The sequence below is a fragment of the Epinephelus lanceolatus genome, chromosome 21, assembly GCF_041903045.1.
Source record: "Epinephelus lanceolatus isolate andai-2023 chromosome 21, ASM4190304v1, whole genome shotgun sequence".
NCBI classification, from domain to species: Eukaryota; Metazoa; Chordata; class Actinopteri; order Perciformes; family Serranidae; genus Epinephelus; species Epinephelus lanceolatus.
The window spans coordinates 16,643,632-16,669,499 of record NC_135754.1 but is presented as its reverse complement, the minus strand read 5'-3'; the positions used below and the strand labels follow the sequence as shown (position 1 = coordinate 16,669,499).

The 25,868-nt window shown below is 41.2% G+C and overlaps 1 protein-coding gene across 1 annotated transcript; it reads right to left on the bottom strand.

The window, feature by feature from the left end:
• Positions 1–1,519: 1,519 nt before the first annotated feature.
• Positions 1,520–23,460, bottom strand: LOC117246752 (vesicular glutamate transporter 1-like). Its single transcript, XM_033610699.2, has 13 exons — positions 22,859–23,460; positions 13,473–13,725; positions 10,432–10,550; positions 10,220–10,334; positions 10,020–10,107; positions 9,590–9,676; positions 7,473–7,609; positions 6,686–6,835; positions 6,365–6,497; positions 5,695–5,805; positions 5,370–5,497; positions 3,608–3,677; positions 1,520–3,435 (listed from the first exon to the last, which is right to left on the bottom strand). The coding sequence occupies exons 1-13, from the start codon at positions 22,918–22,920 to the stop codon at positions 3,146–3,148; spliced, it is 1,743 nt and encodes a 580-aa protein (XP_033466590.1). The 5' UTR covers positions 22,921–23,460; the 3' UTR covers positions 1,520–3,145.
• Positions 23,461–25,868: the final 2,408 nt, after the last annotated feature.

The following is a 25,868-nucleotide window of genomic DNA, read 5'->3' as shown; positions in this document are numbered from 1 at the left end:
AAGGAGGCAACACCTGCTAAAACAGCACTAAATATAGGGATTCATGGGATTCCAAAACTCCTCTGCTTTCATATGCGCTACACCCTCTAATAGGCTTTGCTTAGTGTAACCCATCGAGACTTGGGCTGAGACTCTACCTTGGCATCCTGAGACAAATTTGCACGTACCAAACATTCAGGAAGTAGAAACCACATGCTATAAAGCACCAGCGCACTCACTGTCTTTTTCACTTGACCACCTTAGAGCATAGATCTACACTCCCAATATCCAGCAGCGCTCAAGTGTTGATGAGTTTTTTCTCCAATCATAACGCCTACCTCTGTTGCCTTGGCTGGGGCCACCAGGTGCCTTGGCAGTGCACTTTGTGTTTACTGTATGGGAAACCTTCAGCGATTGGTTTGCATGGTTGAGGCTATACCCAAACCTCAACAAACAACACAAGCTCCGGATTCCAGTTATAGCCAAGAGTGACTTCACCTTTTGGGGCTCACCCGTTCCCCACCAAGCTCACCTCAGCCAGTCTCAGACTGGGACTATGAAGCAAAGTGTCACGCTCCTCAGGTGGGCACACTCCAACAAGAGCGCACAGTGCTTGGATGTAACTTCTATGGAGGCAAGTGGTTGGTCCCCTAAGCGGGTCCGCTAGATGTCTTTAACCCATTCAGCATTTGGGTCTGGATTGTTTGTGATCAGATTTGGGCCCAGCAGGAAGTATATCACATCTCTAATGCCTTTCCCCTCAGGTGATTCCCAGAAGCAAAGTCTGTTAGTGGGTGTAGCATGTACAAAGTAAAAATAGCATTTACCTACATGTCACTCTATGACTGTGCGTAGCTCTCCAGCTCCAGGCCCAGCTGGCCCCTGTGTTATTCCAGTTGCTGAATTCAAAAGGGAGTTGAACAGCAGGTGCTCTGGTATTTCATGGTGTGTGGTTGCTACCTCCTGATTGGACAGGGGGTACAAAGATCACTCTCACGGTGCTGAGTCAGAGCCTCAATGAGGTAAACCAATAGCAAAGCCTTTTAAAAGAAGTGGAGTTACATCAAGGTAACTCCACGTCTCTCACTGCAGGATAATCCTGTTGATTTTAGAGAGCAGAGCAGGACAGTGAGGGTGAATCTCAGAGCCTCAGTGCTTCTTAATGGCTGAGGAAAACTAGTCAGTTCCCTGTTCTGGTAGTGCTATCAAAATCTATTTTTCATTTCCATGCTCTTATACTTTAGCTCAATGATCGATATCCTGTCTGGACAGGAGGACAGCATTATGAGTAACATGAAACCACTGTATCCAAAGGTTTAAAGATCTGCATTAGTGGTGCCTGAATCATGCATGAAGCCTTGGAAAATTGGCTCTATCAAGGTAAATCAGGTGCTGTAATTAAAAAAAAAAAAGCCGATTCAATGTGACACCTGTAATCATCTGCTTTTTATCCAGACAGTTTATGCACCACCTAATACCAAACATTAAAGCATAAAAATGAGAGTAATGCATTAGCATAAACTGCCAAGTATATCTATAATTATTGTAAAGGAATTATCACCTCTAGGTTTTATTATACAATAAATTCCACATGTACATGATTTTTACAGATACAGTTGTGGTTTACAATACAGAACAAAACATTTAACAAGAAATGAATGAAAAATGACAAAAATAGTAAAAACCCTAAAATTTAATAATTAGTCTATTGGAGAACTCCATGATCTAAAATTGATATTTTTCTATCTTAAACCTTCATTTTGGAGCTTGCTAGATACATTAAAATATCTACTAACAAATGTAAAACAAATTGCTCATGTACAGTGAAGTGTCATTGTTTTGTTGTCCATTATCAGCCTTTTAACTGGTCTTTTATTTACTGATTATAGCATAAGCTTGCAGCACTAATAAATAAAGCAAGTTCACCTGTTACTGAGATTGACTCAGATCTACATGGTGGCTCCATGGGACTAACATTCTCATTTTATTTGCACAGTTTTTAATTTTGTCATATGTTACATAACTGGCACCACACTACAGTCTTGGCTGTGTGTTTTTTGTGCCTTGACATTGCGACAAACAGCAGAGACTGGCATGTGTGGGGGGTCTTAGGTTGTATACTGACAGCAAAGTGCTTGTCCGGATGAGCATGAAATGCCTGAACACAACACTAACATAACAGAATAACATCAATGAAGCATATATTACAAGAAAAGCATATTTACCAAAATTATGATATTTGATTTTGAAGAAAACACTCTCAAAGTGACCTGACAAAAGTGTCTCTGAACTACCCTGCATATTACATTCCTTCCCGTCCTATATGAGGCATTGTTATTCCCCGGTTTATCGGCAGGCAGACAGGTTCGAGGCCTAGTACATAAAACATTTCTGCACACGGGAATCAAAATGCTGCATCTAAAAATATGAGCATGGGCTATTTAGACTTCACAGAAAGCTGTGTACAGTAATATGTGCAGGTGTTCAATTATTTTCTTTGTGGATGAATAAACCAATACTACAGAGCAAAATATTTTGTTGTATTGGCACAAGTAACAGGCTTTTTCTTTAAAGTGTGCACATTAAGGACAAAACTTAACATTACTTTTAGAGAGGAAAAAAAGCTTTTATAACATTGTGAAAACCTTGTAGGTCCGGTTTTGGTGATTCTCCTTTTTAACTTAAGTGGAAACTTTTTAAAAACCAATTCATCAAACTCAACAGGTTTTCACGCAGCAACAGGGGTGCGCATTTGACCAGTGTGTGCCTAAAGATTTGTAATGATTCAAATATAAGTGAGAGGCATACAAATGAAATACTGTCAGATAATATATAAATTTCTACAATTATTACAGTGAATAAACATCAACAAAAGCCACACCAGGCCTAAAACACTCTTACTTAGATTGTCTGTCAGACAAGGTACACAATTGCACACACAAATACACATTTTACACATTTTACTAATGTCATCACCTCCACTGAGGAGTCTCTTTGAAATCAGTTCAGTAGTGATAATACAGTCAGACTTGCTGAAAGTGGTCCCCTCCCGCATTCGATTTTAAATCCACACTTTCAAAGTTCTTCATGCCATGGGGTGAAACTTCACGCTGTTGATGTAATGTTTCTGCCTCAGTAAAGGCTATGTGCAGAAGATCTGCTGGTTTTATGTTAACTCTCGGTCCCCCTCTCCTCCATACAGGTAATTATTGGTTCCGGCTGGTTGGACATACTCCTCAGTTTTGTCCCAATCTGAGACCCAGCCTCCTCCTCCCATGCCTCCAGCTCCATTGGGATCCGTTCCCTGGTTCATGGCTCCGTAGCCTGCCCCGCCACTTGTGCGATACAGCTCCTCCGTCTCGTTTGCAAGCTCATCCTCATCCAGGATGCCACATTTTTCATCACTCAGCTGCTCCGGCTCTGCCCAAGCTTGCTTTTCTCCAGATGCAAAGATGCCTGCAGCCCAGAAACAAGATAATCCCTAAGATACAGAGTTTTTGTGCAGTATTCAGACTTATGACAACCAATCTACAGAAGACTGCATGAAAACAATGTACAGATTTTTGCAGATTTGAACACCCTAATGCTCTAGAAGAATTAGGGGAAATTAAGAAGGAAATATACACACCATAAAATATAACACCTCCATAATGAACAAGCGAGGCGATAAGAAACACCCCTTGCCACTCTTCCCGTGTCTATGAAAGGGGGGATTAAGGAAAGAAAGGGGAAGAGAGATTATAAGCATAAAAAAATATATTTTTATAGTAGTTAAACACATCAAACCAGTTAAAGGGAGGCTTGCACATGTATTGTGTTCCATGAACATGCTTAAAGGGATAGTGCACCCCAAAATGAAAATTCAGCCATTATCTACTCACCCATATGCCGACGGAGGACCTGGTGAAGTTTTAGAGTCCTCACATCCCTTGCGGAGATCGGCGGGTGGAGCGGCTAGCACACCTAATGGTAGACGGCGCCCCAGACTAACGTCCAAGAACACAAAATTGAATCCACAGAGTACCTCCATACTGCTCATCCATAGTGATCCAAGTGTGCTGCAGCTGCGACATAAAAAGTTGTTTCAAAAAACGTCATATGAACTCTGTTTTTAGCCTCACTGTAGCCTGTAGCTCTGACTACTTCTGTGCTCCACGCTCACGTGTGCGCGCCTGCGTGAGACCAGCGAAAGCATGAGCTTTGCTCACCCGTGTTTACATCACGTGACACGTGCACCGCAGGGAGAGACAACGATAACCACAGAGCTAAAAGATAATTTGCACTACGGTCTTTTAGCAAAGGACAACCCAACATGTCTGAAGACTTTGAAACTGAGGAGAAACAGCATTTCTTTGTTGAGCCCTATTTGTTTGAGCCCGAGTATACGCACGGAACTCAGGCTACTGGAGGAAGCAGCCGCCGCAGCTCATGAGCCTCAGCCAGCCGCAGAATACCGGAGCCGAGCACTGGAAACCTGGTGGTGTAGTTGTTTCAAATGCAAAGCAATGCCATTGGATGAGGAAAGTCTTTGCTGCTCAGACTGGGAATTGGCGATGCCTTCACTTGAGAATCTGGACATCAGTACTGACGAGACTGCTGCTCTTCAGAGATCACTCTGAGCGCGCACACGTGAATGCGGAGCACAGAGAAGCAGTCAGAGAAGCAGTGAGGCTAAAAACAGAGTTCATATGACGTTTTTCGAAACAACTTTTTATGTCGCAGCTGCAGCACACTTGGATCACTATGGATGAGCAGTATGGAGGTACTCTGTGGATTCAATTTTGTGTTCTTGGATGTTAGTCTGGGGCGCCATCAGCCATTAGGTATGCTAGCCGCTCCACCTGCCGATCTCTGCAAGGGATGTGAGGACTCTAAAACTTCACCAGGGCCTCCGTTGGCATATGGGTGAGTAGATAATGGCTGAATTTTAATTTTTGGGTGCACTATCCCTTTAAACTCTAGAAACCTTTTACATCAGTCCATTAAACTTAATGCTTAAACTAGTGCTGCACAATTAATCGAATATAATTATGATTGCAATATGACCAAGAGCAATATCTATATTCCAGACTTTAGGGAACATGCTTGTTTGATACAAACACCAGGAAAAAATCATATCATCATTTTTAAATCTTTATAGTAAAACTGACAGGCAAAGCTACCATTGTCCCTCTCAATGTAAGTGATAAATTTCTCCCTGTATGACTATTGGACGTGCAGACTGGTAAAATTGACACCTCTGCTGCTGTTTTGGAAACACTGTCTATGACCTAAATCAACTGGAAGTTCACTTGAGGACATGCAACATGAAATTATCCATGGTAAAAACAAAAACACAGAATAAGAACAGAAATGTGTTTGAGCGTGTATTTTACAATACAAGTTCTCACCTTATGCTTCGTCATGGCACCAACTATAAGTGGGCAAACCATACCAGACAAAGTGCCCACACCATTGGAGATACCCATGAGGATACTAGCATAGCGCGGTGCAATGTCCAGGTGGTTGACATTGAAACCTTATGAGTTAGGATAAATACAATTAATGCATGTAAGTGGTAGTAAATACTCATATTTGTCAGCTTTACCTATTTAATTTAATATATATATTTAATATATGAGGGCAAAGGTTTTAAAGTTATGGATATTGATGTCAGTGTTGATGCAACAAAATGTGTACTGAACAGTTGTTTTTTTTAAAAAAAAAAAAATTCACCTGAAATGGCAAAGCCAGAGAACCCCACAGCCAGGACCAGGAATGTAATGGCAACACCTTTTGTATGCGAGAATCCCACCACTAGCAGCAGGGTTGCCTCCATCCCAAACCCTGATGTAGACAAGTGAAACAATAGAAACAAAGAATGTGTTTAGTGTGTACAAGATCCTTATTTAGGTCTCGAGGCCATTTTTCATCACGTCTTTCTCCTCTTCCTTTTCATAAAATGCCGTTGACTGAGCTGCAACGTCAGGTTTCACTAGTCACAAGCGCTTCCCACAAAGTGATATGTACCCTGTATGCTTCTCCATTTCACTTTGCTATCAATTTCTCTCTGTAGTTCAAAAATAGCAGACAGAGGCAGAGCTTCTGCATTAGAGTGAGTCATCATTTCCCTTATGAAACAAATGTTTTCTCACCACAGCTGACTAAATACTGTAGTCAACACAGTAATCAGCCAATGAGTTATTGTGCAGTTTTTCAGGTTCATGTGACAGAGCCTGACATCTGACTTAAAATATAACACTTAGAAAGACTTCTAATTTATCTAGAGAAGGCTGCAAATGTGTGTATTAATATGACTACAGTTTTGATGTCTTGACCCACTATTATGGGCACAGCAACTCACATACTACATCTATGCCTTCCCTTTGTTTTAGCTCTTTCTTACCTCCACAGTTCATAAGTTTCCTGACATTAGTAGTGGTCATGATTTGATTGGAGCGCAGATAGTCAGCAATCTGGCCGCCTATGGGCACGATGATGGTCATGACGAGGTGGGGAAGTGCAGAAACTATGCCCACCTAGATGAGAGAGAAAAGTTATATTTTTATGTAACAGGTTTGACGCCATTAGGGATAGACTGGAATAAACCTGGAAAGCAGATGCTCTAAAGCTTTGACTTTCTTTAGCAATATCATGTTATCGTACTTGCATGGAAACTTTTGTCTGGTGTAGTACACCACACATAACCACATGTAGTTTCTGTTACCTTGCTAATCTCGAAACCAAACACCTCCTCGAAGTATGCAGGCTGGCTGATGAGAAGCAAATAGAAAGTCCAGCTTCTGCAGAAATTAGCCACGATGATGGCGTACACTGGCATGGACGTGAAGAAGGACCTCCACGGTGTGTTGAATTTCTGTAACACAGAAAAATGTTTTACTTATCTCACTAATTTTGTAGTGAAATTCTGAACCTGGGGGTGGGGGTAGTTTTACTTGAATGTATGAGTGCAGACACAAATGAGCAGAGGTTACCACTAACATTTTTCTACTCTGCTATTATTAGCATCAGCTCATGATGACGTCTGACACCAAGCAGCGATAAAGTGTGGCTCCAGCTCGCCACATCTTTCATGTTCATGTGTTTCAGGCGGGAAGATAATTCTTTGTAACATAGGAAAACATAGTCTCAGAAGTCAGAGGACTGCAGGAGTGACTGCAGGTATTCTCTGGCCCCAATATAACACTAAAAGTTAAATTATTTGACTACACTTTGCCGCACAATCAAAAGGCCGTAGCTCAGGGTGACCACAGCAGCTTTTCATAGATCTTGCACTGCAGCTCACCACAGGCCTCACTGCACCGTGGGTTTTTTTTCCGACAAAGCTTAGTTCCTTCTTACCACATTGCTTGTTTACTATCTCTCCTGTCTTTGTTCAAATCTACTTGTCCTTGTCTTAACATTTTACAAAAGCAAAAAGAGTAATATTGCAAATTCTTCAGATTAACATCAGCCAGTGTGATGTCATACAGAAATTTACAGCATGCACTGACCGTTACTGTATGTTGGGCCGACTCGCCAATGCTTTCCTCAATATATTTCTGCTCCTCCTCAGTGATGGTGGGATGAGCTGCTGGACTTTCATAGGACACCAGGATCCAGAAGCAATACCACATGATCCCAAAACTTCCTGGGAGGGAGGAAGGCAGGCAGGCAGGGAAAAGAGAAGGAGTAATGTAAGTGTCAAAACTGGAAAGAGAGGTCAGAGAGAACAAGCTGCAAAGTAGACACCTTGACTGTAGCTGCTGCCTCGGTACGAAACAGGATTAAATGTTGAATTTGTACTTAACGGTTGATGTTTTTTCTTTTTTTTTTCTGGCTCTCATATGGAGCTGGCCTTTCTTGTTTTCTCAGCCTTGCAGTTTCAGTATGTGTCAGCATTTAGTGTGTTACTGTATGTTGTGCACAGTGATCAGAGTGTCTACACAACTATTGAAATTCCATCTTTTGATATACACTGAACAAAAACTTAAACGCAACACTTTTGTTTTTGCTCCTGTTTTTCACAGTTTTAAATTAAATTATTAATTAATTACTAATTAATTAATAATTATTATTATTTTATACACTCAGTAGATATATATCTGTCAAATTTTGGTTGTACATGTGTTCAAATTTGTGTTGGAGAGCACTTCTCCTTTTCCAAGATAATCCATCCACCTGACAGGTGTGGCATATCAACATGCTGATTTAACAGCATCATTACTACACAGGTGTGCCTTGGGATGGTCACAATAAAAGGCCACTCTAAAATTCAAAGTGTGATCACAACACAGTGCCACAGATGTCAGAAGTTTTGAGGGAGTGTGCCATTGGCATGCTGACTGCAGGAATGTCCACCAGAGCTGTGGCCCATTAACCGAATGTTCATTTCACTACCATCAGTTGTCTCTAGTGTCCTTTCCTTGAATTTGGCAGAACATCCGCCCCGCCTCACAACCACAGACCACATGTGACCACACCAGCTCTTTACTTGCAAGATCATCTGAGATACAGCCACTTGAACAGCTGATGCAGCAATTGATTTGCACAAAGTTTCAGAGACAGTCTCACGGAAGCTTATCTGCATCCTCGACATCCTCACCAGGGTCCTCCTGACCTTATACAGTTTGTCATTGTAACCAACTTGAGTGGGCAAATACTCACTGTCGATGGTGTCCGGCATATTTGTTAGCATTGTGCAGGCGAGCAGTTTGCTAATGTTGTGAACAGAGTGCCCCATTGTAAAGGTGGGGCTATGGGGCTTAAGCTACAGACAGCAAACACAGGTGCATTTTATTGATGGCAGTTTGAATGCACAGAGATACTGTGATGAGATCCTGAGGCCCATTGTCATGTCATTCATCTGCTGCCATGATCTTATGTTATAGCATGATAGTGCACGGCCCCATGATGTAAGGGCACAACTTGTGGAAGCTGAAAACATCCCATTTCTTACATGACCTGCTTACACATGTGACACATCACCCATTTAGCGTGTTTTGGAAAGCTCTGGATTGTGTGTACGACAGCGTGTTCCAGTTCTTTCCAATATCCAGCAACTTCACACAGCCATTGAAGAAGAGTGGGCCAACATCCCACAGGCCACAATCAATGACCTGATCACCTCTGTGTCGCACTACATGAGAGTCTTTTTTTTTTTTTTTTTTTAATAAAACAGCACACTTGAGAGTGGCCTTTTATCGATACCATCCCAAGATAACCATGCTTTTTAATTAGCATGTTGATATGCCACACCTTGGATGGATGGATTATCTTGGAAAAGGAGAAGTGCTTGCTAACCCAGGTTTAACACATTTATATATATATATATATATATATATATATATATATATGACCGTTAGCCAGGAGAAAAGCAGCTCCGGAGAGAGCAGCAACAGAAAGTTTGCAGATCAAAAGCAGGTATTGCTTGATTGGAGAAGTTTCAATACCACCTGGTACTGGCTTTTTCAGTTGATAGCTTAAAGGTAAGGAGTACTGATAGCCAGTCCTTATGACGACACTGTGTAGCTTCCCAAGTTATAGTCCAGTATGAAGAAAGAAGCCCCAGTGTATAGTCTCTCTCTCTTTGATTTTGTTTACCTCCAGCCTAAAGTTCAAGTTCTCTTACCGTAGACGTAGAAAACTGATGACCATCCTGAGTACTGGACTAGGATTCCAGCTAATGGCATGGCAATCACAGCACCAGCATAAGAACCTTAAAAAGAAGAGAAAGATTTTGTTCAGGGCTGCAATTTAAATTGATTTAAATCAATCTGCCTCTTATTTTGTCACTTAATTGTTTAGTCTAAAAAAATGGTAAAAAGTTGCAGCCCAAAACCCAAAGATATTTTATTTACAGTTATGTATGACAAAGAAAAAGCAGAGGCTGGAACCTAGAAAAGTGTGTTATTTTTATTTGGAAAACAGTTGCAGAATACTGTTCTTTAAACAAGCAAATTGATTAATTGACTAATTGCTTGGGTACATCACAGAGATGTCTCTTTAAACATCCATTGTTTAAACACAGAGTAAAACAACTGCAGTGATAATGGACTCACCACAAAAGGCTGTCGTGGCCAAGCGACTTCTTTCAAGAGGTGGCGCCCATTTTGCCCAAATACCATGACAGGCTGGATATGAAACCCCCTGCAGGATAGGGTAGAAATTACATTAAGTTAAATGTTTGAAATAAAATGTAAAGAGAATATCATCTTGCCATCCATTTCTTGTATTTAAGAGCAACCTAAGAGTCAAGCACCTCCACAAGTCCTTGAAATATCCTGACAATGATTACACAGCCAAAGTGTATCCGTGCTGCTGAGGGGATGAGCATATTCAGGCAAGACGTGGCCACTATAGCAAAGCCAAACACTCTGGAGGGGGAAAGGATAAAGACAGGAAGACACATTCAGCATGTATAAAATGATGTGCAGTTACCCCTTGCGTATTATAATTTGTGGATTACCAGACCTGTTTGCTGCAAACTTCTGACAGATAAACCCTCCTGGGATTTGGGTTACAATGTATCCCCAGAAGAAGGACCCGTGGATCATTCCCACTGTTTCTGGATCCCAGTCAAACTGAGCTTTCTGATGGGACACAGGGAGACAAACAGTTATAAGTCTGCACATATACTCGAATCAGAGTTTGATTGCTGAAGCAAAATATATCAAGGTGTGATATTTAATCTACCAGAGTGGAACAGCGAAAGGAAGAACAATCATAACAAGGGAGCTGATGGGATTGATTACTGGTCCCCCTAGGGCATATGCTTGACCACTGACTTATCAATATTCCTTCACATCACTTAGCTGTGTCAGACCTTTAACCAGAGGTGACTCACCCCACTGACTTTAACATTAACTTACAGACTTTAAAGGGACATTGTGTAACATTTTCAGTTGTTTATTGGCAAAAATTGATGTCTGCATTCATAAATATGTCATCACTGGTGTACTATTACCTCCACCAATAATCTGACTTATTCTCGTAAAAGGAGAATTTTGGATTTGTTTGTACATTGTGTGGGTAAGTCGTCTGTGGGCTTCCATTACGTTTCGCCATCTTGAGAATACACCCGCCAGCAAGGGACATACAGCACCGCCTTCGGCGTTTTCGTTGAGAGCCAGGCCAGCACTGCGTGACTGAGGAGCCGAAGGAGAGGAGCAAGAGGCGCTTCGCTACTACCCTGGCAAATTTGAAACAAAGTCTCATTCTTTGAGCATAATGCAGGATCATGCATATATAGCATCATGGGAGACGGAATCCTTGTCGCCAAGAAAGCGCAAAAGGGAATAGAAAAGGCAGCGTGACCGGCGAATTAAAAAAACGAAGGCCCACATCGGGGTAGCCTTTCCCAGGTAGAGAGAGCTACTGAGGGAGAATGGTAATGCAATCACAGGCCAGCGCCGCTGTTGGCTGTTAGCCGCTGTTAGTGGCCAGTCGCTAACAGCCTCATCCCTCTCCTCGCATCACTGCGCCGCTGTTAGCTGTTAGCCGCTGTTAGCCGCTGTTAGCCGCTGTTAGCGCTGGCCTGTGATTGTATTACCTTTCTCCTTCAGCAGCTCTCTCCACCTGGGAAAGGCTACCCCAATGCTGACCCTTGTTTTTTTAATTCGCCAGTCACGCTGCCTTTTTGATTCCCTTTTGCACTTTCTTGGCGACGAGGATTCCGTCTCCCGTGATGCTGCATAATACATGATCCTGCATTATGCTCAAAGAGTGGGACTTTGTTATGTGGCAGTAGTGCCGCTGGCCACTAACAGCTGTTAGCGGCGCAGTAATGTGAGGAGAGGGATGAGGTGTGTGAGGTTGAGCCACTTGTCAGTTGTCAAAGGACAAGACGTGATTGGTTTGTTTCAATTTACATCCGCCCCATCAGTCTTACGTTGTAAACACAGCCAGCATGGTGAGGAGGGGGTTTGTCAACTCACGTCACGTGTGTCTGTGTAGGGGCCTGAATGAATGCTCCATGTAGTATCAGATGACATGGTTTCATCAGTGTTATCATAGCTTTTTGGTACACAGCGGCTACAGTTGTTGCAATACGTGTTTGAAACAATGAGGCGCTAGAGTGCGCCATCTGTTTGAGGGAGAAATTCCTACACACTGTGGCTTTAACAGAATACCTCACCCACAAAATGACCATTTATATATAAAGAACTTCCCGCGTTACTTTGAATGCATGAAGAAAACTTTGTTTTTTCCCAGAGCCTCCATGATAAATGGAGATTAAAAAAGGTGAACATTCTTCAGAAATTAAAGTAAACTAGGACCGTGTTAAACAACAGCAACACTATATCAAAACATCCATTTACAAACTGTAATGCAACTCATGCAGTATAACCCAAGTCTCATTTATCTAGCAGTATGCTCAGTACTTACCAAACACATGCATTTTCACTAAAACCTTGCTTTTTAAAACACTTCCGCATAAAAAGTCTCATGCACAGATGAAGAGCTCATCTGGGCATGTGTGTGCATTTGAACTCCACTCAGGGCAATGTGTTTTAAATAGTAAGGTTTCAGCAAAAATGTTTGGGAAGCATTGAGTGTGACTGGATGAATGAAAATTGGATGAGTTGTGTGAGAGTTTGTAAACAGATGTTTTGATATAGTTTTGCTGTTGTTAAATGCATCCTTTATTTCAAATCACCAAGACTGTTCACTATTTTTGGATTCTTCGTTCACAAGAAAAAAGAGAGTTTTCATCACAAATTCAACGTAACACAGGGTGAGTTATTGATAAACACATCATCATTTTGTGGGTTAGGTATTTCTTTAAGATGACCCACTCATTTGTTTGATGTGGCCATTTCCATTTCTACTAGAGTTGTACCGATACCGATACCAGTATCGGAAATGCCTCAGATACTGCCTAAAATGCGGTATCGGGTATCGGCAAGTACAGCCTATGACCAATCCGATATCATGTAATGCCTCACGTCATTACGCATACGCACACTACAGGCAAACGAAACGGAGCAGAGTTTAAAAATCATTCTACTGCAGCCTTTAAAATGTCTTTTTTACCAAATTGTGTGGCTGCACTTTAACCTGTGTCTTGATCTGTGTCAACACTGGATAATACTAATAAAAAAAAAGTATTATGTATTTATTTCTTAATATTTTACATAGAGTTTTAGGAGTTGAGACATACAACAATTCATATCCCATCCATTGTTATTTTACGCACTGGTATCGGATTGGTACTCGGTATCGGCAGATACCTAAGGTTCAGGGATCGGAATCGGTATCGGGAAGGAAAAAGTGGTATCGGTACATCTCGAATTTCTACCACCAACAAAGATTTGTTTTGACACGGCAAACTTGGAAAAACATTTCTTATTGGATCTCACTTAAAACGGGAACGGACCCTTTCCAGGCAAAGTTGGAAGCGCAACATGTCAGTAATTGCATCATATACAGTAGAATTAATGTGTTATCTAGAAACACAATATTTATTATTGCCTTGCTGTTGTAGACTTCCCACCTCATCTGTCGCCACTCACCACTATGACCTCCTTGTTGTCTCTGAAGATGGTGTGGCTGTTGACCATGCTGACAATGGCCACGCCCAAGTTACATCGGATACCAAAGGAGATGCAGAAGCCGATGCCAGAGAGGATGGCGATGATGTAGCGCCTGGGCAGACCGAAGCACGTGCAGTCCACCACGGGCATCTCCTTCTCCTCCACCAGCTCCGGCCGGCCCTCTGCCGACAGCTCAATGGTTTCACCATTTTCCTGCTTTTTCTCAAGAGCTCTGTGAAGAAACGATTGAAAAATGCCCAAAAGGTGAATGGAAAATATAATATAGATTTAGTCATTTGGTTGGTCCTGTAATAGAAATGTACGTCCACTAAATGGTTAAAAAAAAAAGAAAGTGTTATTGAATTTGTTTCCTTAAAAATGCTTTTTTTTTAATAGTTAAACTTTGAAGCCAAAATATTTGTATATCTCCTCTGTCAGCTTCATCTCCACTTCTTCCCACTGTACAAAAAGGGAGCAAAAGTATCCTAGATGCAGGCGTTGCCATCTTGCGCTGGTTACATCATTTGGAGCCAGTCTGCACAGTAGCAATTGAGAAGTGGAGCTGTCCAACCCAATTACAAGCAACACCACTGATTGTGAGCACACCACACAGAGCTGTCAATCATGAAGTCACACCCCTTTTTTAAGGTTATAATCACACAGGTGAATGCATGGGAGCGACCAGCAACTGCCAAGGCAATATTTGTGCTGAATGTGGGCAGTGCTGGATGCGAAGCACACAGAAAGCTAGCTTGCTAGCTAATGTTAGCTAGCTTACTAATTAATTCAGTGAAATATGATGCTATTTTTTTACATTTTCTATTTTCTTGTGTTCCATGCCTGACTCACTGCCAGGCAGGCAGCATGTCTCACATTGGGCAGTTTGCATTATATATGGGAAAATATCACACAATATCAGCTGGTTAAACAATATTGGCAACAATCAGTGTCTCCTTCATCAATAATCCTTTGCTATTAGTTGAGGCAACAACTTCCCTGGCAAAAGTTCACCAAAGTTGAACTCCATGCAATGCGAAGATGCGAATTTGTTCTGCCACAGGAAGTGAATGTTGTATTCCCTCCTTCACTCACACTGAATAGAAGTGAATGGGAGGCAAATATTTGCCCATGTTAAATTCACTCATCTCACTATATAATTAAAACTAAACTTAGAATAAAAATGAGCACTTGAACATGATCAGCATAATAAGAACTACCTAAAATGTCAGACACCATCTTTGAAAAAATGTATTTGACGTGTACTTTCTGCTAACATAGAGGGGGTGGGGTTTATGACCTATACTGCTGCCAGCCACCAGGGGACAATCAAGATGTTTTGGCTTCACTTTTGGGGAAGCTGTCATGTCTTCGTCTTTATATACACTCTTTGGTTGAAACATCCCTTTACAACGTTGTGTAACATCCCTTTCCCTATCAAAATAGCTTGCCACAGAAACAACCTTGATATTACACATTAAAACACACCAGACTACAGCTATTTAAAAATGTTTCAAGTGCCAGGAAATAACACATCAATTATAACAGTTAATGACCACTCAAAAAGAAAATTCTTTACATTTAGTTTACTCTTGCATGTCCTAACAATCAGTCAGTCAGAGGTTTCCTATACTCAGGTTGCTGCTGTAAAAACTGATGCTGTTCTGAGGGGCTTGTAGACTGACAGCTTGGCTTGATAAAGATGTTCAGACAATCTTTCTTGCTGTCAATTCGGCTGTTAATTCTGGCATTTTAACAGGAGACAGTCAGCAGTTATCTGTCAGCCTACAACAACTGGAGCTTGCTGACATAACTTTGACTTATCCTGTCTTCTCAAGGTGTTAATATATTGGCTGTTTTTCTGTTGCAGGGACTCATCTCCTGACAGAACTGGCAGACACTAAGGAATACAGTGTGTCAAAAAACATGTCTCAGCCTGGTGCATCCCTGCTTCTTTTCTCCTTCCAAACAAGGTTAACTGCTCTGCTCTTGTTCTGCACCTGTCTATAACCTATATTCTTATGGCTTGCTGAGAAACCCTGAGAATATGTGACCTCTGCCAGCCTCCAGTCTAACAGGCATCAAATATGTATCTAAACTCAGCAGATCATCTATTAAACATGTGCAATGCTGAGTTCTCAGATCAGACCCAAGCACTGCAGGTCCAGTTGAAGGAGCACAGAGCCCCTGTTATATCACAGTGTTATTTATTATACATATTTAGGTTTTCATACCTACATAGAAAAGTTAAAAGCAAATATTGCCTTTGTCTGGTAAATGTTATTTTACAATCATTGTCGAGAAATGTGTACGGAGCACGAGAGTACATATCTTCATATCTTTGAGCTAAAATAAAACAAACAACAGTGCAGAGCATGAATGACGCTAAGTTTGGGGGATGGAGGTGTGTTTTATAGACTGTGTTACTTGACAGCTGGTTGTACAGGACAGAAGAAGATAAAATGGGACAGGGATCCTGGGCGAGAAGTGAGCCACATTTAAGTGCATTATGATTCATAGTTGACTGAGCCACTTGGGTGCACTGTTAATAACAATGTTCCCACAGTGGCCACTGTGAACATTCATCATGGTTGAGTTGAAATTCTGTACTGTAGCATTGACTGAATACTATATGTGAGATTTACATCATATGGAAACTGACAGATATGTATTACTTCCTCAGAAACAACACACTGAAGTTTAACAACATGATCTGAGTGTTTTATGGTAAATCCAGCTGCCAAGGACAGTGTATTACTGCGCTGTTTGACAATTTTGATGCAAAATAGCCAAAGGCACAACTGTCTACAACCATCTAAGAATAATGTGTGTGCAAAGCTGTATGAAAGCTGCGTCAATCAAACAAGAGTACCAGAATTTTCTTTTTTAAATAATTGTTATTATAGAGAAGAGAGAGTCACTCAATCACCTTGCATCGGTCCTCCCACGTACTTTCACCGCACAAATGAAATGGTTTATTTTTATTTTCATTTTATTCATTCATTTAGGTCGGGAAAAAATACCGAGGTCATGACCTCGGTGTCCTCAATGGTAGTTACGGCCTTGCCAGCACTGTTGCCACAGTTAGTGCTGTTAGCACCGTTATTGCAACACTGCTTGCTGGCACCATATCAATTCCAGCCAAGACTCAAAGTGTTGAGTATATCACCTTTAAAGCCAATGAGAGCCGTTTCTAGATATTGTGTGTTGACCACTCAGAGCCAGCGATGAGTGATACGGCAGAGCCAAAGGCATAAAAGTAGGGTGTAATAGATAACTCCTTTTTCTGGTTACATTTGCTGGATGAGCAGCTGTTATTGCTTTGAATGAGGCGCCATGTTTGAATACTTCATCTGCTGTTTTATGTATGAGTGTGGTAAATGGTCCCAATGAATCTTTTCTGCATCATAACACTGATCCTAATGACAACCAAACTGAGGCAGTGACCAGTTCATGTTTTATCAGGAGACTGGAGGTGTGAGTGTGTGTGTATGTGTGTGTGTGTAAACCTCCAGGGACCTGTTGAGACTTAACATTCACTGACCAACAGTCATGGGTTGCGGTTTAATAGTCTTTTTTGCTTAGGAAGGTGCCTAACTGAGTATCTAAGTGGCAGCCGGTAATCAGAGCTGTTCATATTCTCTAAATCAATGATACTCAACTTATGGCCCAAAAGTCAAAGTGCCGGATGGCCCGCCAACAATTTTCAAATTAATGATGAAAGTTAATGATCCGCACTGGGATTTTCTTTTTTTTTTTAATGTAAATAAGGTACCAGAGTCGTTAAAAAATCATCAAAATAGAGCTTGTTAAAAAAAAGAAGTGCCAGGGGAGGATGCCATGACCCCCTGACAGAGGTACGGGCTAAGCCTTGAATGTCCTCAAATCCTTGAAGCGACCCTGCAAACACCTGACCTGTGCTGGGCTGCTGCAACTGGGTTTGCCTCTTGACAAAGATGAGTAAGGACTGCAGACGTCAAAAGATTGAAAACAGGCAATTAATTTATTATATATAGGTACCATTAATGTTTTTTTATGAAGTGGCCCCTGGCCTCCTGTCATTTTGCAAAAGTGGCCCCCGTGCGAATCAAGTTGGGTATTTCTGGTCTAAATGTTAAGGAAAGGTTCTTCAATGTGTTCCTTCTTGTCTGCTTTAGCACAAGGTACACTGGACCATCATTTGAAAAGGACAGGGGGTAATGCTGTTTTTTAACTCCTTGTGGCAGCAGCATTTAAAGTGATGCACCACGTTTATTTTCATACAATCATACTAATTGGGATGGATGTTGATGAATATGAATATGGGCAGGAGGGTGAGCAACTATTCTCAATGTGACAGCCATTTTGATTCATTTTTGTGACTGGTTGCCTATGTTTCTTCTTTTATCTCAGTTCCAACCTGGGTACTGAAGTAATAATTTTCACCGGGTCATCCATGTTTATATAGCCTGCATGAAAAAACACGGTAAGAATGAACTGGGTGTGCCATGTAAATACAGTATTTTCATAGCATGCATAGAGTGTAGCTTGAAGGTCCAGTGAGTAAGATTTAGGGGGATTTATTAAAAGAAATGTATATAATATTCATAATTATGTTTCCATTGGTTTATAAGCACTGGAAACTAAGAGTTTTGTGTTTTTGTTACCTTAGAATGACCTGTTTATATCTACATTTGGAATAAGTCCTCTTCCATGGAGTCCACCATTTTGTTGTACAGTGGCCCAAAATGGACCAACCAAACACTGGCTCTAGATAGTGCCTTTTCGTGTTGGCTACCTCAGCTCTCCTGCTCACTTGGCACACAGGGGAAGTTTCAATCTGCAACCTCACTGCTAGATGCTACTAAATCCAATACACTAGACCTTAAACTGCTGCGATGTAGCTCACAGTAAACCAGCAAATTCCCTTGCTATCTTATTTTCCTTAATCTATAATTACTTCATTCATTTATTTTTATGCCTCCGCACCAGTGATAACAATGCCCAGAGGCATTATGCTTTCGGGTTGCCTGTCCATCTGTACTTTGGAACGAGTGCACATATGTATGTACGTCCCATTCTTGTGAATATGATATGTAAAGAATGCCTTGAGGGAATTTCTTCAAATATGGCACAAACGTTCACTTGGACTAAATGATGAAGTTAGTAGATTTTGGTGGTTAGTGGTCAAAGGTCTCCTGACATCCATCTCATTCTCATGAATGCAATATCTAAAGAACACCTTGATGTAATTTCTTCAAATTTGGCACAAACATCCACTTGGATTCAATGGTGACCTGATTAGATTTTTGTGGTCATGGATGAAAGGTCAAGATCACTGTGACCTTGCCTGTATCATTCTTGTGAATATGATCTCAAGAAGTGTTATTTGGATTCAACAATGAACTTATTAGATTTTGACAGTCAAAGGTCAAGGTCGATGTGATCTTGCCTGTCTCATTCTTATGAACATGATCTCACACCTGAACACCTGAAGGGAATTTTGTCAAAGGTCAAGTTCAGTGTGACCTTACAAACTATGTTTTTGGCCATAAAACAAGATTTCTTACGCTAATTATGACAAGACTTCATTATAATGATGAAGTGATGACATTTTATATCCGTAAGGTCAAAGGTCAACTTCACTGTCATCATAATGTTCTGCAGAAACATTTTTCTGACCATTATTCCACGTCTTAACTCAGGAACAGAAGGGGAGACATTTAGTCAGATACTGAATTGGTGACACTAGTTTTGGGTGCTCACCTTGAAACTGTGGTGATTGTATAGATCTTCTGTGCTGCCGGGGGAAAGACATGTGTGACACATCCATGTTTTAGAATATGTAGCATCTTTGCAGCAAGATCCATTTTTGAAGCATTGTCAATATGAGTCTAATGAGACATAGATGTAAACTATAACAGAAACTTGACTGGTGCGCAGAGGCATACAACCATGGGGAGGTAATTCTAGTTATTACTTTTTAATATCTTTTTTTTTTTGCCATCATTGAAGGTGCAGAGAGAGTGCAGAGACTTCCTACACATATAGGCTGTTTCAACTAATTCAGAATGGAGGTTTATTCTCAGCCGTGTAAGACATTGTTCCTCTGTGAACCCTAACGAACCCTGTCCTAAACCAGAATGTCACCACTCTATCAAGTCACCAGGGCAGAGGACAATCACAATTCTGAAATACCAGGGAAATAAAAGCACCGGCTGATCTTTATATAGCCATTATTGCAGCTCTCAGGCCTCAGATGTACTTTCCGTGGAGACTTAAAGATGACATGGATACTAAACTATTAAGTGACAAAAAGACTGGACTTTGTGTTCCTGTGAACGAACCCTTTCAGAGCAGTCGCCTAAAAACTCCATCAACAGTAAGCAGACTGGTAAATGACAGCTACACAATTATGAGGCATGCATTGCTCGATTAGATACTGTAAGCAGGGGTTCTAACAGTCTCCGACACTGATCAAGTATTAATGGTTCTCTCTCTTGAATTATTAATATCTCTGGCTCTCTTGGACTATTTTTGTCTGGGCGGGCTTCTGTCTTCATTCCTCCTGTCTCCTCTTCATCTTTAACCCTGCCTTTTATCCTCAACTCCCCTGACTCACGCACAGTCTCGCACACAATTCGCAGCATTTCCTTCTTCTTCAACACCAATTTATTTCCCAGTGTCTAGACGATGTCCACATGGAGTTTTCATTCTCTGCAATACAATAGCCAAAATCCACATGCCTGTTTTCCCACATTTTTTTCTCTACCATTTATTGTATCTGCTGCAGTGACTTTTCATGACTGACCCTGAGTTAAAGAAAATCCGTTGTAATCCTCACAAGCTACCTGACGCTCTCTCTGCTGCACCCAACACACCATGAGGAAAAATCTGGGCGCCTCTGTGAACCAGTTGAACCTGATAAGAAAAGTGCTCAGTTTTGAATCCTGACGGCATGTCAGAAAGCTTAATTTGCACGAGGTATTGTACTACAGCAAAGGAGCATTCCTGGTTCTCTCTCCAAGTTAATCTCTTAATTCATCAGCAAGGACAAATGTCAGGGCGGCTCAGCAGCTTGGTTCACAGTTGAGTCAACAGCTTGGAATCATTGATTGGATAAGAGAGTGTCAAATAACAGGTGGAGATTGTTTGAAAGGTTAAAAAGCTCCTCGACACTACTACGAATTAAGGACCTGCTGAACTTTAATCTGCAACTGTGAACTGTCACGAGCTCTGTAGTCACACAAAATTTAAAGAATGTGAAGGATCACTAGCAAACAATATAAAAGCCATATTTTAGACATAGTTATTCAAACAGTAATACTTGAGGTCAATAAATTAAGGACCTTTAAGGAGATGCCTGAAGCACAGGGAGGAATTGCACTGTATTTATTCTTAAATACCTATGTATTGATTAGACCTGCAACAATTATTCAATCATCTATTAATCAGATGGCAACTTTTTTGATAATCAATTACTTGTTTAAGTGTTTTCATTGTCTTGTGTAAGGTTTCCAGATTTTAAACTTTGCTCTTTTACCTTGTCTTGACTTTATAGTAAATTGAATATTTTTAGGTTTGGGGCTGTTGGTTGGACAAAACAAGACATTTCATGACATCACCTTGGGTTTTAAATAAAATTTGATGGCCATTTTTAATCCTTTTCTTATTGTAAATAGACCAAAGGATTGTTAGTTGCAGCCCTGATATAAATAGCTGCAGGAGACTGAGTAGGTTCTACTTCAATGAAATCGTGCTTCTGTTTTGTCTCATATTTTGACACTTGACGAGTTCAGATGATTTAAATATAAACTGTCTAGCTTAATACAATAGGAAAGAGCCATAGCTAAGAATAGGACACAGCTCAATAGATTAAAACATAAACAAAAATAAATAAATAGAATTAACAGAAGAGAAATGATGAGAATATAAGTAATATAAAAAATAAAATAAAGGGTTTCTGTGCTGAATGGATACAGCTCCTTGTCTGTGCCCCTTAAGCATGTTGCGTGCGGAGAACCGCACCGGGGAACGGGCCTGTGCGCGTTACGCACGGCAGGAAGGTACCAAGGGCGCACCTGAGAGCACGTGCGCTCCGCGGAAATGAAAGCTTATAGGCCGCCGTGGGTCGAGTGGCCTAATCCTGGCTGTGAGGTGCACCGAGGAGGAGGAGGGGGCACGATGACGAGCTATCGGACTACTTAGGTGAAGAGAGAGGGAGAGGTGTCCAAGGTGTACGGCCTGCAGGGATTTACGTGGGCCGACAGCTTGGACGAGCAGAGGGCTATTTCTGGAGAGGATTTAAGTGTTTAGACGCTACATCAAATCCCGAGAGGAAGAAAAGGGAGTCCATCAATACCTTTTTGCGTTCAGATATCCATCACTGGCCAGACTCCTGACAGCCTCACACACTTTTTCCTCAGCGGGAAAGGTGTGGCACACTTTTTTATTTCCCCTCTCCTGCTTGGAGCGATGGAAATTTGCGTAAACTCAGCTTGAAACCTTTGCCCATTGTGGGTCTAAAATGCCACATGATGTTAAAAATGACAGACTTCCTGCCCTGTTCCGCCCTCAGTCCATCTTCACAAGTTCTGCTGCTGTGTTTTGAATATTTTGAAGGCCTTTTTTGGGAGATGGGGTTAATGAAGTTCCTCAAAAGCTCACTGTCCCCCAATGACAGGTGGACAGAAAACAGGGCGCAGAGAGCGACCTCAGAGGCCTGCTTTACACTAAACACAGTTACTCTCACTCAGTTTGGACGAATAAACACCCATGCATGCATGACATAAACACATTGCCAGATAAACCTCCTCATAAAACTGTGACAAAGCTTCCACAGTTGAACAATGTGACAGCACTGCAGAAAAGCCTGGGAGAAATGAATCCAGCTATCGATCCAACGCTTCATCTTACACTGATGGCACAGTTTTGGGCCTAAAATGAAACTTAATTCTGTTTCTTTGTTCCTCGGAAACAAAGGAGACACTCTGTTAGGCTTATTTAGGATTTCAGAGCATTTGTGTGCTCTGAAATAACTTGATTTCATCAGCTGCATGACTGCAGTCGCGTATAAAGTGATAAATTATGTATGCCAGTTTCTTATGTGGCAGATTCAGCAGGCTATAGAGGGACAGATGTTGTGCCAGGTCATCCAGACCCACAGTAATCCAGGCCTCTGGGCACCTTGATCCTCAAAGGCAAAGTTTTCTTCATTGTAAGACAAATAATCTAATTAAAATCACCTTTCAGTAACTATATACTGTAGTATCTTAATTTAATTGCACAATATTAACTGTCTTTTTAACACATTAAGGCAATTACGCGTGCAGCTCTCCAACATTTAGTGGTTGCAGTTTGTCCCAGAGGGTGTTAATTTCTTTACATACCCGTATATTTTCCCGAGAGTCTTGGCTGCCACGACCTTAAACCTGTCCGGCCGGATCTCCATCCTCACGACTCCAGGATCCGACCAATGTGCAGTCTTTGCGCGCTCCCGATTGAGCGCACAGCCTTCTCCTCTACTCCCTCCGCCCCGTGTTTCTCACTCACACATTAAAAAAAAACACCTTGATTTTACCTAATTGACTCCTTAACCTGTAATTTCTTGTGTAACGGAATCTCTTGTCAGCGACACTGAGATTTAATCTGTTTCAACTGCCTTTATAAAAAATCAGCCGAGCAAACATTGTCAGTCCCACTTTGCCAAAGTCCTCCAAACGAACTTCTTCACACTTTTTGGTGCCTCCAAAGGTGCACGGCGCGATGGAGGCAACTTTCGACAGGATTCGTGGCCAACCGGAGTCTCTGGCCGTGGTCCTGAAACCAGATTACCGCTGCCTGCGCGCTAATCTCTGCAAGTGTGTGTAGTGAGTGGAAGGTAGCATGTCACTTCCTTCTCCGCAGCCGGGCGTTTAAAGCACTGACTGTTCAAGCAGCGGCTATTCTTGGACCGGCACAAGCCTTGAATGGACAGCTGGAGTAAACACTGTCCGGTCGAAGCATATTATCAGAGTTCCCAGGTATTTGTTACAGGGGAGGGGCAGGATGCTCCCAGGACGCAGGGATGAATCTGGGTTGGATTTCTGATTATCTGAGTGTAAATGATCACAGGTTATTTAATATAAAGGGACTACAGCGCCTCAAAGTAAAATAAAATAAAAAGAAAGGACAATGAGATTTTTTTTTTAAAAAAAAAATGTCAGGTTCCAGGTTTTGTGGCTCTACTTTCTCAGCTGTGCGCCCTGTGCGTCGTGTGGTGGAGTGGAGCTGCCATAACACTGCAACCCCTTTCATATGGGCGCGAGAACTGCTGCATACCTTTAATTTTTAACAGTGATGTGACCAAGCTAAATAAATAATAATTAGAATATTAAAAAGCTAATTTCTGTGGTCATCTTTGCAGAAATTAGAGTGAAGCAAATGTTAGCCACTTGTGTTCCTTTCACATACACTGACATGTAGTTCAGTGGCAGCTTTAATACTGTATAGCAGTTATGTGCCATCTATCAAGAACATAGACTTTAAAAGAAAAATACTGCACTACAGTTAAAATGGTGTCTCTCCCCATCTTCCAACAACTTCCCATCTACCAATGTATTCACAATGTATGCATGACTTACTTTCCTTTTTTAAAAATCATTGCATGGAAAGTGGTGCACATAATTTTTTATTCTGATATCTGATATCTACAGCAGGGGTGTCAAGCATAGGCCCAGGGGTCAGAACCAGCCTGCCAAAGGGTCCAATGCCGCCCACTAGATCACCTTGCACACCCATAGTGATGCACTTGTGAAGGCTAAGAGGTGCCAGGTTTCGGGAGCAACTTAAACAGTGAGTAGCTTTCTTTATGTAAGTTTGTAAGTTAAGTTTGATGTGGTGATGTTAGGATTACAACACAGGAGTGTATATGTATAGAAACACGTAATGACAATAAGTAGTAGACAGACTGACTGTGGAAAAACTGAGATTCCTCTGAAGATATCACAGCTTGTCTGTCATCTGTTTTGTAAATGGATAAGCGTTTTTAAAATGCACTTCTTTAAACAAAATAAGGAAAAAAATTGGAGGTGTTTGTTATTTATAGGGAATTATGCAATGGTTTAACTGGTCAGGCCCACCTGTGATCAAATCGGACTGTATGTGGCTGAGTCTAAAATAAAGATCCATAAAAGAAACAGGCAATAGCCCTTTTCACTGATGACATCTTAATGTGTTACAGTAGAAAACATTGTAATTAACAGTGGTGGAAGTATTCTGATCCTTCACTGAAGTAAAAGTACTAATACCACACTGTGAAAATGCTCCACCACAAGTAAAAGTCCTGCATTCAAAACCTTATTAAAGTAAAAGTATGCAGACTATGATCAGTAAAATATTCACTCTCATACTATTATATACTGTATGTTGTTTTTGGAGTAATATTACAGCTGCATGATTGTGTATGTTGCATTTTACTGCTGTAGATGTTTAAAGATGTGCTCATTTTAACTCCTTCATAGACTGTTGGGTAATTTAATTTACAGCATCATATTCTATATGATCATCACATGTGAGAACCATGTATCCAAAAAGTCAATTTTCCATGGGGTCAGAAAAACAGCTTTTTACTTTGTGATGATGCATGTTCCCGCTGATCCAAGAGGATTTTTAAAGAGTTTATTTAGCGTAAGAAGTAGGAGAATTTTCTCAACACATAAAGGGACACTTCATCCTTAAGTTTATCATAAACATTCAAAATCAACGCTTTTGGAGATATATGGTTTTCAGTCGATGAGACAGGTATGAAAAGTACCGCTGTCAGAAATATGTAATGCAGTAAAAAGTACAATATTTACTTCTGAGAAGCATAAAATGTAAAGACTTAAAGTACAAGTTCCTCAAGTTTACACTTAAAGGGATAGTGCACCCAAAAATGAAAATTCAGCCATTATCTACTCACCCATATGCCAAGGGACGCTCTGGTGAAGTTTTAGATTCCTCACAACACTTGCGGAGATCCCAGGGGAGAGGGGGTAGCAACACAACTCCACCTAATGGAGGCTTACAGCACACCAGATTCAAACGTCCAAAAACACATAATTGAAACCACAAAATATCTCTATACTGCTCGTCCGTAGTGATCCAAGTGTCCTGACGCCCCGACATAAAAAGTTGTTTGGAAAAACATCATTTGAACTCTGTTTTTAGCCTCATTGTAGCCTGCGCGAGACCGTGAGACATGGGCACCGCCTTCATGTGTGTTCACATGCTTTCGCTGGTCTCGCATGCAAGCGCACACATGTTAGCGCGGTGCACAGAGAGGCAGTTAGAGCTACAGGCTACAATGAGGCTAAAAACAGAGTTCAAATGACATTATTCCAAACAACTTTTTATGTCAGGGTGTCAGGACGCTTGGAT

What these genes read in the sequence shown, in the direction of transcription:
- LOC117246752 (XM_033610699.2), bottom strand. Translation starts at nt 22,920, where the DNA reads ATGGAGATCCGGCCGGACAGGTTTAAGGTCGTGGCAGCCAAGACTCTC. An exon ending in GGCCACGACAGCCTTTTGTG is followed by an intron (nt 9,677 to 10,019) that starts GTGAGTCCATTA and finishes CTTCTTTTTAAG; the next exon opens with GTTCTTATGCTGGTGCTGTG. An exon ending in CTCTGGCTTTGCCATTTCAG is followed by an intron (nt 5,498 to 5,694) that starts GTGAATTTTTTT and finishes CTAACTCATAAG; the next exon opens with GTTTCAATGTCAACCACCTG.